The sequence below is a fragment of the Petromyzon marinus genome, chromosome 52 (genome assembly GCF_048934315.1).
Source record: "Petromyzon marinus isolate PM22_M1 ecotype Great Lakes invasive population chromosome 52, UKy_Petmar_22M1.pri1.0, whole genome shotgun sequence".
In the NCBI taxonomy this organism is placed as follows: Eukaryota; Metazoa; Chordata; class Hyperoartia; order Petromyzontiformes; family Petromyzontidae; genus Petromyzon; species Petromyzon marinus.
Genome location: NC_133718.1, coordinates 6,339,104 through 6,356,830, shown reverse-complemented (window position 1 = coordinate 6,356,830; position 17,727 = coordinate 6,339,104). Strand labels below are relative to the sequence as shown.

The window sequence follows — 17,727 nt, the reverse complement described above, 5'->3', positions numbered from 1 at the left end:
TCGTGCTGGAAGAGAGCCTTCTTTGGTAGATTTATTTATTATTGATTATTATTCACAACGCGCCAAAGCGGCATATGATGAATTATGTAGGGAGCGCTCTCTTTGCAAAAAGGAACACGTGCCTGGTGCCTGGGCTGTACCGTGGCGAGTTAAAGCAGCCGGTCACGTTATATTATTGTACTTTTAAATCAGTTCATTCCTTCTGTATATATATTTTTTTGCTACTTAATGCCTATAAACGCTGCCGTAAGCACCTAATTAGACCTGTGACCCAGAGGGCGTCAGTTCAATTCCACCTCCCGGCTAGGGAGCTAAGCAATGGGGGGATTTAAAAAAATAAAATTATCTGTCCACCCAACACTTTACAAAGAGTACAGCCACAGTTAGACTATGATCAACAGGTAGCGTGTGGCGGGGTAAAGTGTGGGTAACTTCCACCTAGACGTGTGGTTCGGTCAAACTACCCTCTGGAGTTCGCTCGAGATGGGAGAACCTTCTGCCAGCGGTGGCGTGAGAATTCAATTTCAACGCTGCGCCTTTGCCTTTACTACGTTTTCTCAGTGTTCACGAAGTAAAGCAACTAACAATTACAGGACTCTACTCACGCGTCACATTCCTTAGGTGACGAAGCTTCACAGTGTGTCAAAAGTGAATTTTTTTCAACTACAATTACCGTATTCTCCAGATTATGGGACGCATTTTTTACCTTCAGTATTTTCATAAATTGATACATTTATACACGATATGAGATTGATATTAATTATGTACACTACGCGACACCCTTACACACATTACTTATGCAATGCATTCATAAATAAAAGACACGTGTAAAAACGTATTTATATAAACCGTATTCTCCGGATTATAAGACGCACTTTTCCCACTAATGAAAGCATTAGTGGTGGCACGTTGCATAATGCGATGCACGTGTGCGTTATAGTCATTCATATACCTTTATTGACATTGGGCACAATGTTTTGAGTCCCTTTTTACTTTTTCAAATAGGTTATTTACTCCTGAGAATACGGTAGAAAGCCAGTCAACATCGCCATACTCTTCCTCTGCTCTGACGAAGGACCATTGCCCGAAACGTCAACCTATCGTGTGCATTGTAAGGTGAATTTAACGAGGATAGGACGTGTTTCGCGTATGCAGATAAACAGTCGACAAAATACATAACTTAAGTTCATCAAGCCGCTGCTGAATTGATTAAGAGATACTGCATGCCGTTTTCGGCTCACAAGAGTTGTTTGACCATACTTCACCAGAGAGCGCGGGACCGGTTCGGATATCACCCCCCGACTGATGTTAACCGGGAATCGAACTTAGGAATTTGGGCTCGTAGCGTAGTGCGCTAACCACTGCACCACCGCTCTATGCCTCGCACGCATATAATGTACTCGCACGCGTGTGTACACTACGTGATTTACATTCACTGCAAACGTACGTACACACACACATGCATGGCGTATATCCAAAACACAGCAATCCCGTGTACAACCACGCCCGACCGTCTTCGTCTCTCTAGTGCTGATAATGATCGCTTGCCACTGATGTTAGCCGTGGCCGGGAATCGAACTCATGTGGCCGGGTTCGCGGCGCATTGCGCTAACCACTGCACCGCCGCTCCCCACGTACTTACACGACACGTATACACCACGTACTTACACAACACGTATACACCACGTACGTACACAGCACATACACACCACGTACGTACACAGCACGTATACAGCACGTACGTACACGACACGTATACACCACGTAGCGTACACCACACGTATACACCACGTACGTACACAGCACTTATACACCACATACATACACAGCACTTATACACCACGTAGCGTACACAATACGTATACACCACATACATACACAGCACTTATACACCACGTAGCGTACACAACACGTATACACCACATAGCGTACACGACACGTATACACCACATACATACACAGCACTTATACACCACGTACGTACACCACACGTATACACCACATACATACACAGCACTTATACACCACGTACGTACACAGCACATATACACCATGTAGCGTACACAACACGTATACACCACATACATACACAGCACATATACACCACATACATGCACAGCACGTATACACCACGTACGTACACAGCACGTATACACCACGTACGTACACGACACGTATACACCACGTAGCGTACACCACACGTATACACCACGTACGTACACAGTACTTATACACCACATACATACACAGCACGTATACACCACGTATGTACACAACACGTATACACCATGTACGTACACAGCACATATACACCACGTACGTACACACCACATATACACCACGTACGTACACAGCACGTATACACCACGTACGTACACGACACGTATACACCACGTAGCGTACACCACACGTATACACCACGTACGTACACAGCACGTATACACCACGTACGTAGACAGTACATATACACCACGTACGTACACAACACGTATACACCACGTACGTACACAAACATACTGTACACATGGATTCCGTAAGAACAAATCCACACAAACGCGCATATAACCACCTACAAAGACAAAGATCCCCCGTGTAGTCTTTAACAGAGTGTCGGGGCAAGTGCTGTTAGCGAGCACCTATGAAGGCCGGAACGGCACACGAGGGGGTGGGTGGCCAGCACCACGCCCGACCGCCTTTGTCTCCCGAGTAGCGATGTTTACACACCGCACCAGGTACTCATTTGGGGCTGAGTCGACCTAGGGGTTGACCAGGACCGGTTCAGATAATCGTCACCGGTGTTGGCCGTGAGCGGGAATCGAACTCGGGGTGGCCGGGTTTGTAGCGCAGCCGAGCGCTAACCACTACACCACCGCTCCCCATATACAGGTACGCACACATGCACACACACACACATACGCGCATGTACTCACACGTAAAAATACATAGTCTAGTACTGTATATGAAATAAACTGTACATACACAACTATATAAAATATAACACCCACCGAAACCCACGCATTTACTATGCAGCACAAAGACAAAGGTCCCCCGCATAGCCTCAACAGACATTTGGTCAAGTGCTCTCAACGAGCACCTACGACGGCTAACACGGCACTCAACGCCCGGCCGCCTTTGTCTCTCCACCGCACCGGGTACTAATGTTAAAGGCTCAGGACCGATTTCGAAAATTCGCCACTGATATCGGTCGCGAGTGGGAATCGAACTCGGCTCGCCGGGTTCGTAGCGCGGTGCGCTAACCGCAGCGCCACCGCTCCCCACACCCATGCAACAAAAACACACCCCTGATTGCGTCTGTATGTTATATGTATACACATTACACACATGCATACATATCACACACGTGTAATTTAAATGCATTTTCATGTCAGTATGTACATGAGCACGTGTTGCGTAGTATACGTAACAATATATTGTGATGTTAATGTACAGCCCTTTGTTGATGAAGACCTCCCAATTCCCGATCAGGTTAAGGGGGTTTGCTTGACCATACTTCACCACTTCTGGTTCGTGCGGTTTAGTGAAATTTGGGTTGGTTGGTGATGGGATATAACTCGCCACTGATGTTAGCCGTGGCCGGCAATCGAATCAAGGTCTCTGGATTCCCGGCTGACGACTGTATAGGCACATGCCGTATATATACGAAACGCAGTATATTGAGTGTAATAAATACTTTAAGCAGCAGTAATAACACGCAAGCGGACTGGTGGAAATTCCACATTCGCACGGCGAGTGAAAACTGACAGATCCACCGCAGTTGACTTCCCGCAAAAGTAATAGTACCTATTTTATCGACCCCATTTGGAGTGACGACGATGATGGGCTGAGTCAACCGTCATTTCACGACGACAACGACGAGCGAGCCTTGAGTTTTTGTTCACGACAGTCTATGTACGCATACTGTCACGAGTTACCGGCATCGAAGGTGTGCGGTGTTCGCTTTCTATCGGCTCTAACGTCACCACACTCCGCACGGGATGGCGAATTACTCGGTCCGCAGGCGATGGCCGGTGGTGGATGGAGCCTCGGGGGGCGTCGTTGTACGCGAGGCTCCTGAGCAGCAGCAGCAGCATCAGCGAGGCTCCGGGCTGAGGCTGCCCGCTCCGTGACGCGCCCAGCCCCCCCACGTCGCTCCACGTCGCTCCACGCGCACGCACGGGGCTCGTGGTGGGGTGGTGGTGGTGGTGGGTGGGGGGCTCTCAGCGCCACGTTCCACATCGGTGGAGACGTTTCCGACTTCCACTCGCGACGAACGTCGTCAACTCTCCACTCAAAACTTGTGGAGCGTCTCGCGAGAATTTGACGTCGCTCTCTGTCTTGATGTATTAATTAGGCGCGTCTGGACCTTCGAGGATGTCGTGAGATTTGACGTTACTCGATCAGTCACTTTCGCCTGTATGTATTAATAAGACCCGTCTAAGCCCTTCTAAAACATCATTCGAATTTACATAATTGTTTAAAAGTGTACATGTGTGTTCGTCTGTTAAGTCTCTATCAATACACAATCTACATGTGCTTCGAAGGGCCATCGCCCGAAACGTCGCTTGTTTTATTTGTTTATTTGAAGGCCACAAATGTGTGTGTGTGTTTTTTTAAATAAACATGCACAATACTCTCCAGTTTAATAACGGAGCAGTGGTTAGAACACCGCGCAACGATTCCTAGAACCTGAGTTCGACTCCCGGTCACGGTTCACATCAAACCAGAGTGACAGACACATCAACCGGTCCTGGTGAAATGTGGCTAAATAGAACTTAATGTGAACTCAGTGCGCTAACCACTGCGCCACCGTTCCCCACACACATGCACACGCGCGCGCGTCTATTTAAATGCGTTTAGTATTTGTAAATTATTTTAATTACTGCGGTTAAGGAACTACCAATTAATTGCGTGAGCGAGTATTTACAAACTTTGTAAAATTAGATTTAAAAACACGGATTTTAAATGTAGTGTAATTCATTTTGAAGACGGTTGCATATTATGTGCATACATATATGTACTGTATGTTGAACTTCCTTCGCACCGTACGTGGCCAGCCGTGCTAATCGGAGTTGCAGGATGATAACGAACTAAACACAGAATATATGGTACACAGTGAGAATTATGCCATTGCGTTTCAACTCATAGGTTGAACATATAGGAGGCCTAATTGACAAAAGCATTTCGTAAGCGTCATGCGGTATTTTCCTGATTATAAGACGCTCCAGAAAGTAAGACGCACCCCAAACAGTGTGGCAACAAAGTGATACAATAACGAACACACACACACACAACCCCATGCCTACGGGATTGGATTATAAGACGTACCACAAACTATTGCTGGGGGTAAATTGCGTCTTATAATCTGGACAAACGGTATTTGTGTTAGTATCGCTGTGTAATTCGTTTTTTTAAGTAGATAACGAATGCTATTTTGCTGTTAAATAAAATATTTATAACTATTTTACTCAACCTTTTTATATATATAACAGATGCACTTTTATAATGCTATGAACTTGTTAAAATCCCTGTATTTAAAATAAAACGAATTATTTAGCGAAGCTAATTAGTTTGCACAAGCAAATTAACGAAATAAATCAACACATTGGTGAATAAGACTCGCCTTAAAAGGGAAATATATTTTCCAGATGTCGGACAATGGACAATATCATTTTTTATTATTTTTTCTATCTACGTGGCTTTACCGAAAGACCCAAAGAATATGAATTCCTGCAGTCACGAAAGCTTTAAGTCAATATGTATTCTATACATATTCTATACATAATACTATCATATATACACTCATACATATAGATAAATACAAGCTCATACATATACACAGATACTAAGTCAAAGATTCCCCGTATAGCCTTGAACAGACATTTGGGGTACCGCCTTTAAGTCTCGCTCGTGGCGATGTTTAAACACCGCACCAGACACAGTGCTCATTTTAAGGCTGAGTCGACTTAGAGGAGGCCCAGGGCCGGTTCAAATAATAATCGTCCCTGGTGTTGGCCACGAGCGGGAATCGAACTAGGATCGCCGGCTTTGTAGCACAGCTGTACCACCGCTCCCCATATACACATACAGTATATACACTCGCACAGATACATAATACATCCATCCAGTACAGATATTTGGTTTAAGCGATAACCGATATAAACCGGTAATCGTTTTCATAATCTCTGACCGGTTCCGAATATCTACTACTATTTTAATGTACCAGGTCAGGCCCACTGAGCTACGTTGCTCTTTTTTTCAGAAGTAACCTGGTCACAAACGATAGCTCAACGAAGTGGCAGAGCACATTTATATCAGCAGCCAAACACTCCAAACGCGTGATGTCGATCCACGCGGTGAGAGAGAGAGACACGCAAACTCCAAATATACAGCAGCAGCAGGCGTCAGGGTCTGGATCGAACCCACGATCCTCCTGTGTACCAGGCGAGGTAGTCAACATCTCCTAGCCACCGTGATGATGATGAGAGAGACACGCAAACTCCAAATCTACAGCAGCAGCAGGCGTAAGGGTCGGGATCGAACCCACGATCCTCCTGTATACCAGGCGAGGTAGTCAACATCTCCTAGCCACCGTGATGATGATGATGAGAGAGACACGCAAACTCCAAATATACAGCAGCAGGCGTCAGGGTCGGGATCGAACCCACGACCTCCTGTATACCAAGCGAGGTAGTCGACATCTCGCCACCGCGGCGCCCCAGGAACCGGTGACCGCGTTCCAGTGGAGATGTTCGTAACGAACGCGCCGATTGCGACGCGCCACGGTTCCAACCGCACGGCGGCCCAGGCCAACGCATGCTAACGTCATGTTGCCCCTCGTTTCTCGGGCAAAGGTGCAGCCTTGCGATCGCTTGGCACACGCAACTGCTGGCGGAAAGACTTCCACTTCCGCTGCGACACCTCTCGAGGGTACTTGGCCTACTCTTCCATGCCGACGAGAAGTATTGCGAGATGTGGGCGAACCCACGCTTCACCAGCACCACCACCGCACGCGACCTACCTACAGATCGACTGCGGGGTACGCATATCCTGATAAGTCATATTTATATTTACGCGATCAAACCCCACCCCACCCCCCCAAAAAAAAAACTATGGATGATATTGGTCGCGAAAGCCTATACGTGTTAAACCAATATATAAGTTAAGAATCGTCACCATTCATTGTTTCCAACTGCAGCGCCCGAATATTGACACTGCGGCCTCTGAATTGCACGTCCAGTGCGCTGACCAACGTACACCACACGGCAGCGTGAACCGCACCGATTACAAACAAAAACATATCAGTGTCAGTCTCCACAGGCGAATGGAACACGTGCTGTTGGCGAGCAGCACCTATGAAGGCACGGGGTGAGTGGTTGGTGGTGGTGGTGGTGGGTGATGGAGTGGCCAGGAACACGCCCGACCGACCGCCTTTGTCTCCCCTGTGCTGGAGTTTTTACACGCCGCAGCGGGCACTAATTCCTAGGCTGGCGCGCGTGTGTGTGTGTCAATACGTTGGGTGTGGTACTGGACACCCCAGCCCCTCGTGCGCCGTGCCGACCTTCATTGGTGCTACTCGCGACCAGCGTGTGAGGACGTGGGTAAGCAGGTAGGTATGTAAATCGGTAGATCGGCGAATAAGTGGGAAGGAAAGCACGCAAGTAGGTTCCAGGTAGCTAACAGTACTGACACGGGTAGGGACGGCACACGAGGGGGTGGAATGTGAATCGAACCACACTAAAGATCTCGATTTAAAGCTTTCGTGACTGCAATGATTCATCTTCTTTGGTTCTTTCGGTAAAGTCACGTAGAATGATAATAAAATAATAAATTGATAAAATAAAATAACACAATAATATTCGAAACGTCGTGAGAATATTATTGTGTTATTTTATTTTATCAATTTATTATTTTATTATCATTCTACGTGACTTTACCGAAAGAACCAAAGAAGATGACACACTAAAGATCCCCCGTATAGCCTGTAACAGACTGTAGGGGCAAGTGCTGTTAGCGAGCAGCACCTATGAAGGCCGGCACGGCACACGAGGGGGTGGGTGGCCAGCACCACGCCCGACCGCCTTTGTCTCCCCAGTGGCGATGTTTACACAACCGCACCAGGTAACTCATTTGATGCCCAAATCGACTTAGAGAGGAGGCCCGGCACCGGTTCAGATAATCGTCGCCGGTGGGAATCAAACTCGGGTCGCCGTGTTTGTAGCGCAGCGCGCTAACCCTCTGCAGTTACAGACGATACACGACACACAGACTCCTTGCAAAGACAACGATCCCCCGTGTAGCCTTTAACAGATTGTTGGGGCGCTTATGAAGGTCGACACGGCACCCGAGCGGGTTGGGTGGCAAGGACGGCAAACTGGTAGGGTCCTTGTTTAAGGCTGAGTCGACCTAGGAGAGCCCCAGGACAGGTTCAACGTACGCATTCGCCACTGTTAATAGTCCGGAGTGGGAATCAAACTCGGGTGGCCGGGTTCGGAGCGCAGTGCGCGAACCACTGCCGGTCACCGCTCCAATATATCACAACAAAGACAAAGAACCCCCGTATAGCCTTAACAGACTGTCGGGGCAAGTGATGTTAGGGAGCACTTATTAAGGCCGGCACGGCACATGAATATATCACGAACACACACATCAATAACACAAAGACAAAGAACCCCCGTATAGCCTTAACATACTGTAGGGACAAGTGCTGTCAGCGAGCAACAACACAGCACAATACCATTCACCAAAGACAAAATATTGTGTGGCCAGAGCCACACCCGGCCGCTTTTGTCTCCCCGGTGCTGTTATTTACTTGATGTTGACCGTGGCCGCGAAAAGAGTTGGGGGGCGCGCTTTGCGCTAACCGCTGAGCCGGGCTGCATCGTAAAACGCACTCACACCCAATGCATTGGAGCTCATTAAATACCACACCATATACACATACACTCGTACATTGCACCACATACACAAACACACCACACGATGCATCATGCTTTCATGCGCAGTATATGACACCACACAATACACCATATACTCGTACACACACACACACCATACGTTACTCCATACACCCTACACACTACATCGTACACATCGTGCATTAGAGCTCACAAACACTACACCATACATTACACTGCATACATCACACAATACACAGTGCACGCATACATACACCATACATTCATATATACACCATACCGTACACATACATCATACATTACACTGCATACACCACACAATACACAGTACACTCATACATACACCATACAATACACAGCACACTCATACATACACCATACATTCATATATACACCATACCGTACACATACATCATACCTTACACTGCATACACCACACAATACACAGTACACTCATACATACACCATACATTCATACATACACCATACATTACACCACACCCCCACACAATGGCATCATGCTTTCATACACCATACATTACACATACACCATACATTACACATACACCATACATTATACATACACCACACATTACACATACACCATACATTACACATACACTACACATTACACAATACATTACACATACACCATACATTACACATACACCACACATTACACAATACATTACACATACACCACACATTACACATACACCACACATTACGCATACAACATACATTACACATACACCACACATTACACATACACCACACATTACACATACACCATACATTACACATACACCATACATTATACATACACCACACATTACACATACACCACACATTATACAGAGGTTACACATACACCATACGTTACACATACACCATACGTTACACATACACCATACATTACACATACAATACACATACACCATACATTACACATACACCATACGTTACACCACACACACGCCACACAATGCACCAAGATACGCCGTTCGCTACTAAATGGCTGTGATGTCACCACGGTGCTTGTGCCAGGCTAGGTGCACCTTGAGGCTACGTAAAGTGTCATATGCCATCACGTTACACCACAAAGACAAAGATCCACCGTATAGCCTTGAACATACTTTTGGGGACAAGTGCTGTTCGCGAGCACCTACGAAGGCCGGAACGGCACACAAAGGCAGCCGGGTGTGGCTAGAAGCCACACCCAGCCGCCTTTGTCTCCCCAACTGGTGATGTTTACACACCGCAGCAGGTACAGGCACTCATTTCACGATGAGTCGACCCAGGAGAGGCCTAGGACTGGTTGCAATATCAGTCACTGATGTTGGCCGTGAACGAGAATCGAAATTGTGCCACCGGAGTTCGTATATCGCGTAGTGCGCTAACCACTGCGCCACCGATCCTCGCTGCATCACACGTGCACAATACACAGCAACATGCTACACACTAGCATCCCATGCACAACATCACACATGCTAAATACACAGCAACATGCTACACGCTAGCATCCCATGCACAATGCAATAAGACAAAGATATCCGACATTGCCTTTAAACACGCTTTTGGGGCAAGTGCTGTTAGCGAGCACCTATGAAGGCCGGCACGGCACACACGAGGGGGTGGGTGGCCAGCACCACGCCCGTCCGCCTTTGTCTCCCCAGTGATGCTGTTTACACATCGCACCAGGTACTACATTAATGCACAACACAATACTGTATAACACCCATGCCACATGCAGCGGAATACACATTAATAACACACAAACACCAAAATAACACGCATCATACACAGCACAATTCATAATACATGACACACACATTGCAATATTGTAATGGCCACACGCACAAAATACACAAAAAACACTTAAATGCACACATAAACAAATACATACACACATATACAAACACAACAACCTGCACGTACACACACAATAGACGTAAAACAACAGTCGCATCTTCGTGCCAGGCTAGGTGCACGTGCTGCCCCGCACATACACACAGGTGTTATAGGTAAACCGATTTGCATATTACACGTATTGTGTACACACAGGTACACAATTTTATAGACACATAAGCGAAACTAAATCCGCCGTATAGCTCCCAGAGACTGTTGGGTCAAGTGCTTTGAAGGCCAGAACGGCACACGATGGGGTGGCCGGTCAGCACCACCACTACCACAACCACGCCCGGCCGCCTTTGTCTCCCCGGAATTGATGTTTTCATACCGCAGCAGGTACTCATTTAAGGCTGTGTCGACTTAAGGGAGGCCCAGTGCCCATTCAGATAGCACTCGGCACTGATGTTAGCCTTGGACGGGAAAGGAATCGAACTCGGGTCGCTGGGTTCGTAGTGCAGTGTGCTAACCACTGCGCCACCGCTCTACACAATGCATATGGACACACACACACATAGATACACATAACAGAGATAACACATGATACATTGTATCCGTTCGTACACACATACAAACACAAGGGTGCATACACATAAAGACACCGATAAACACAGCATGAGAATAATCGACAGCCCTTGATCCATCTTCTGCTGTACATAAATACACACGTAGGTACATATACATAGGTGAAATTACGTACAGATATAAAAAAACAGCGAATATACGCTTACACACTTAGAAACACACACACACGTAGAGATACGTGTATACACAAAGACAAATATGACCCGTATAGCCTGTAACAGACTGTAGGGGCAAGTGCTGTTAGCGAGAACCTATGAAGTCCGGCACGGCACACGAGGGGGTGGGTGGCCAGCACCACGCCCGACCGCCTTTGTCTCCCCAATTACACGATACACACACCACTATGCACAACACTACACACAACACTAAACACACAATGGATAAACACACACTCATTATTTTTAGCCCCACTTCGCAGAGCCCACTTCGTTAAGTTATTCAATAATTTTCTGAAGCTCATTATTACCATGTGCTGCTATGATGATTATGTCATCAGCGAATCTTAAATGATTAATACTTTATACATATTTACCACACACCGTAATACACACACACACACACTGCACTATACACACCACGCTACAGACACCACACTACACTATACACACCACACAAAACACTATACACACCACACTACACTATACACACTACACAAAACACTATACACACCACACTACACACACTGCACTATACACACCACACAAAACACTATACACACCACACTACACTATACACACCACACTACACACACTGCACTAAACACACTACACAAAACACTATACACACCACACTACACTATACACACCACACAAAACACTACACTATACACACCACACGACACACACTGCACTATACACACCACACAAAACACTATACCCACCACACTACACTATACACACCACACTACACACACCACACTACACACACCACACTGCACGCACTAGACTATACACAACACACTACGCACACTACACACAACTCCACACACACACACCGCAGTAAACATACTGTACTCTATACCAAGCACTAATACACTACACACACACATCACGTAGACATCTACTGCGTACACAATGATTCCACCACAATCACCACATTACACACACATCACCCTAAACTAGAAGTGACAAACAGTAGGGCCCACACCCTGACACACACACAAAGACAAAGCTCCCCCGTATAGCCTGTAAAAATACTGCTGGGGCAAGTGCTGTTAGCGAGCACCTATGAAGGCCGGAACGGTACACGAGGGGGTGGGTGGCCAGCACCACGCCCGACACACACACACCAAACTACACACACACACATCACCCACACCAAACTACACACATCACCCACACCAAACTACACACACACATCACCCACACCAAACTACACACACACACATCACACACACACCAAACTACACACACATCACACACACCAAACTACACACACACACACACACATCACCTACACCAAACTACACACACACACATCAGACCCACACCAAACTACATACACACACATCATCCACACCAAACTACACACACACACATCACACACACCAAACTACACACACACACATCACCCACACCAAACTACACACACACATACATCACCCACAAACTACACACATCACCTACACCAAACTACACACACACATCACACCCACACCAAACTACACACACACATCACCCACACCAAACTACACACACATCACACCCACACCAAACTACACACACACACATCACCCACACCAAACTACACACACACATCACACCCACACCAAACTACACACACACATCACACCCACACCAAACTACACACACATCACACCCACACCAAAATACACACACACATCACCCACACCAAACTACACACATCACCCACACCAAACTACACACACACATCACACCCACACCAAACTACACACACATCACCCACACCAAACTACACACACACATCACCCACACCAAACTACACACACATCACACCCACACCAAACTACACACACACACATCATCCACACCAAACTACACACACACATCACACACACACACACCAAACTACACACACACACACATCACCCACACCAAACTACACACACACATCACACACACACACCAAATTACACACACACACACACATCACCCACACCAAACTACACACACACATCACACAAACACCAAACTACACACACACATCGCACACACCAAACTACACACACACATCACCCACACCAAACTACACACACATCACACCCACACCAAACTACACACACACATCACCCACACCAAACTACACACATCACCCACAACAAACTACACACACACATCACACCCACACCAAACTACACACACATCACACCCACACCAAAATACACACACATCACACACACCAAACTACACACATCACCCACACCAAACTACACACACACATCACACCCACACCAAACTACATACACACACATTATCCACACCAAACTACACACACACACATCACACACACACCAAACTACACACACACACACATCACCCATACCAAACTACACACACACACATCACCCACACCAAACTACACACACACATCACACACACACACACACAATTACACACACACATCACACACACCAAACTAAACACACACATCACCCACACCAAACTACACACACACACACATCACACAAACACCAAACTACACACACACATCGCACATCGCACACACCAAACTACACACACACAAAACTACACACACACACATCACCCACACCAAACTACATACACATCACACACACCATCCAACACAACCTTCCCGGGCTCCAACATTCTCGCCGTATGCCCAACCTTGACCCAGACACACACCGTGTGTGGAGTGTGTAAATATATATACACAGACACCACACAGACACCACACACACACGCACACCTATCGCACACACCGAACACATCGCACCTCTCACGGGCCCACCTGGAGTACAAAGACAAAGAACCCACCCCCCTTTCAGTATAGCCTCAACAGACGTTTTGGGGCAAGTGCTGTTAGCGATTGACACCTATGAAGGACAGAGACCCCTCGTATAGCCTGAACAGACTGTTGGGGCAAGTGCTGTTCGCGAGTAGCACCCCCTATGAAGGCCGCACAATAACAACACAACACAAAACCACACACACACAAAACCAGACACACACAAAACCACACAACACAAAACCACACACACACAAAACCACACAACACAAAACCACACAACACACAGAACCACACAACACAAAACCACACACACACAAAACCACACAACACAAAACCACACAACACAAAACCACACACACACACAAAACCACGCAACACAAAATCACACACACACAAAACCACAACTCAAAACCACACACACACAAAACCACACACAAAACCACACACACACAAAACCACACACACACAAAACCACACAACACAAAACCACACAACACACAGAACCACACACACAAAACCACACACACACAAAACCACACAACACAAAACCACACACACACAACCACACATACACAAAACCACCCAACACAAAACCACACACACACACAAAACCACACAACACAAAACCACACACACACACAAAACCACAACTCAAAACCACGCACACACAAAACCACACACACACAAAACCACACACACACAAAACCACATACAATAAGACAAAGACCCCCCCCCCTCCCCATAGCCTTAACATCACCGAACACGCCAGCACCACACACAATACCACACACCCCACATACACCATACACACACCCCAAAGACAAAGATCACCCGTATTGGGTCAACACAGTTTTGGGGCAAGTCCTGTTAGTGTGCACCTATGAAGGCTGGCACGGCACACGAGGAGATGGGTGGCCAGATCCACGCACCCCACACAACACATACAAAATAACACCACACACCCCCCATACACACACACACACCCCACACAATAACACCATACACAATAACTCCACACACACATGTAATAATAGGGGTTTTCCTCTTTTTCTGGCAACAAAACTGAAACCTTTTTACAAGGATTCATGTCTGCATTAACCACAATACCTGCAGTCAAAATGCAAACAAAAAACATACTATGACAATATATGCATTGTCCTTGAAATAACACCATACACAATAACTCCACACGCACAATAACACCACACGTACAATAACACACCACATACATACACGGATACACCACACAATACCACCACACACACACATCACATCTCACACAATAACCACACACACACACTCCACACACACTCACCACATCCCACACAATAACCACACACTCCACACCCACAATAACACCACACACCACATCCCATACAATAACACCATACACAATAACAACCACATACCACATCCTACACAATGACGCCACACCACACACAATAACTCCACGCACAATAACTCCACACATCACATCCCACACAATTATACCACATCTCACACAATAACACCACATCTCACACAATAACACCACACGACGCACAATAACTCCACACACCACATCTCACACAATAACACCACGTCTCGCACAATAACACCACACCACGCACAATAACTCCACGCACCACATCCCACACAATTACCCCACATCTCACACAACAACTCCACACCCCCACGCACGACAACTCCACACCCCAACACAACAGCTCCACATCCCACACATCCCACACACCCCACACACCCCCACACACAGCAGCGGCAACAACACTCACTCCGTGGCCACACACCTCTCGCAGGCCCACCTTCTCGCCGCATGCCCACTTTGAGGCACTTCTTGAGGCGGCAGTACTGACACTGATTGCGGTGGTGCTGGTCGATGGGACAGGCGCGCGCCGCGCGGCACGCGTAGTTGAGGTTGCGTCGAACGCTCCGCTTGAAGAAGCTCTTGCAGCCTTCGCACGTCAGCTGCCCGTAGTGCTTGCCGCTCGACTTGTCGCCGCACACCACGCACTCCGCGTTCTGCTGCTGCTGCTGTTGCTGCTGCTGCTGATGATGTTGTTGTTGTTGCTGATGCTGCTGCTGTTGTTGTTGATGATGATGAGAGGCGGACGCCGACTTTGTCCCGTGCGCTGACGACGTCGAGGACGACGAGGAGGATGAGGATGATGATGATGATGAGGAGGATAACGAGGAAGAGGATAGTGAATCGACGCTGCTCACGTTTCCCGCAACCGCGATTGATGCCTGCAGACTTGAGGTTTGCTGCTGCTGCTGCTGCCCCAGTAATAGCGAAGCACTTCCAGACACGGCTGCTGATGATGCTGCTGCTGCTGCTGATGAAGAGGATGATGATGACGACGAGGTCTGTGTGCTGTTACCGCTCGCGATAGGAGTTCCGTTTGGAGGTTCTCGCCATGGATTTCCGACCACCATTGCCATAGCGAGTGTGTTAACGCGAAACTTCGAATTCTTCTCCTCCTTGCTCAAGATCGGCCCCCCCTCTGTGCGTGTGTGTTCTTGTGTACGCGCGCGTGTGTGTGTGTGTGTGCGTGCCGCGGGTGGGTGGTTGGTTGGGTGAGTGGGTGAGCGGTGGGGCCCTGTTCGGCGGTGTTTTTTGGAAGCAGAAGAGAGGCAACAGAAAAGGGGGCGACTTTGAAAATGAGAAAAGAGTCAAAAGGAGATACGGAGGTGGAGCGGACACAAAAGATGACCTTTACCGGAATTAATTAAATATATTTCACGCGGAGAAGAAGAAATCCACACACACACCCCGCCCGCCCGCCAACAGCGCGAGACCGGGATGAGATGGATTCTTCACGCGCAGGGATGGCCTTCAAGTTGGAGGAGGACTTTTTACGCACGCGTATTGACAAGCTGACATAATTGCTCGGCTCCGGACACAACAACAACAACCACCACCACTTAATAACACCGCCACCATCACCCTCGCCAAGCAAGCAAGCAAACTACGTGGCGAAACTCGCTCGCGGCTGCGACAGGAGCAGAGGAAGACTCCCAGGGAAGAAGAAGCAGCAGCAGCAGAAGAAGATGAACATCGGTCAGAGATGGAGCCTGGTGCGTTAGCGCCATTTACGAAGGAAATAAATAAGTACTGTTATATACTGTCGTGATGCGCACGTGCGCGTGTGCGTGTGTGTGTACTGTTGGGATGCCGCTTGTGTGACGGCGCGTGTTTGATCACGGATCGCATCCAGGCTGAGATGCCCCAACGCGCAGCCTCCGCGGTGGCTGTCCGATTACCGAACAGTGGGGGTTGGGGTTAGGGTCGGGGTTAGGGTTGGGGTTAGGGGTGCGGGAAGGGTGGTGGGATGCGGTGGGTGGGATTTACAACAAAAACGACCCCCCCCCC

At 47.6% G+C, this 17,727-nt stretch overlaps 1 protein-coding gene across 3 annotated transcripts in view; it reads right to left on the bottom strand.

The window, feature by feature from the left end:
* LOC116953460 (nuclear receptor subfamily 2 group F member 1-A-like) overlaps positions 1-17,692 on the bottom strand; it is a 34,023-nt gene extending 16,331 nt beyond the window's left edge. Inside the window, exon 1 of one of the 3 annotated variants that reach the window (XM_032973676.2) lies at positions 16,145-17,692. In XM_032973676.2, coding sequence (XP_032829567.2) covers positions 16,145-16,796 — 652 coding nt within the window. In that variant the 5' untranslated portion in view covers positions 16,797-17,692. Of the gene's footprint in view, positions 1-7,173; positions 7,820-16,144 lie in introns of those variants that run through there. The other 2 variants (XM_032973677.2, XM_032973678.2) reach the window with 2 other exon arrangements.
* Between the last annotated feature and the right edge of the window lie 35 nt (positions 17,693-17,727).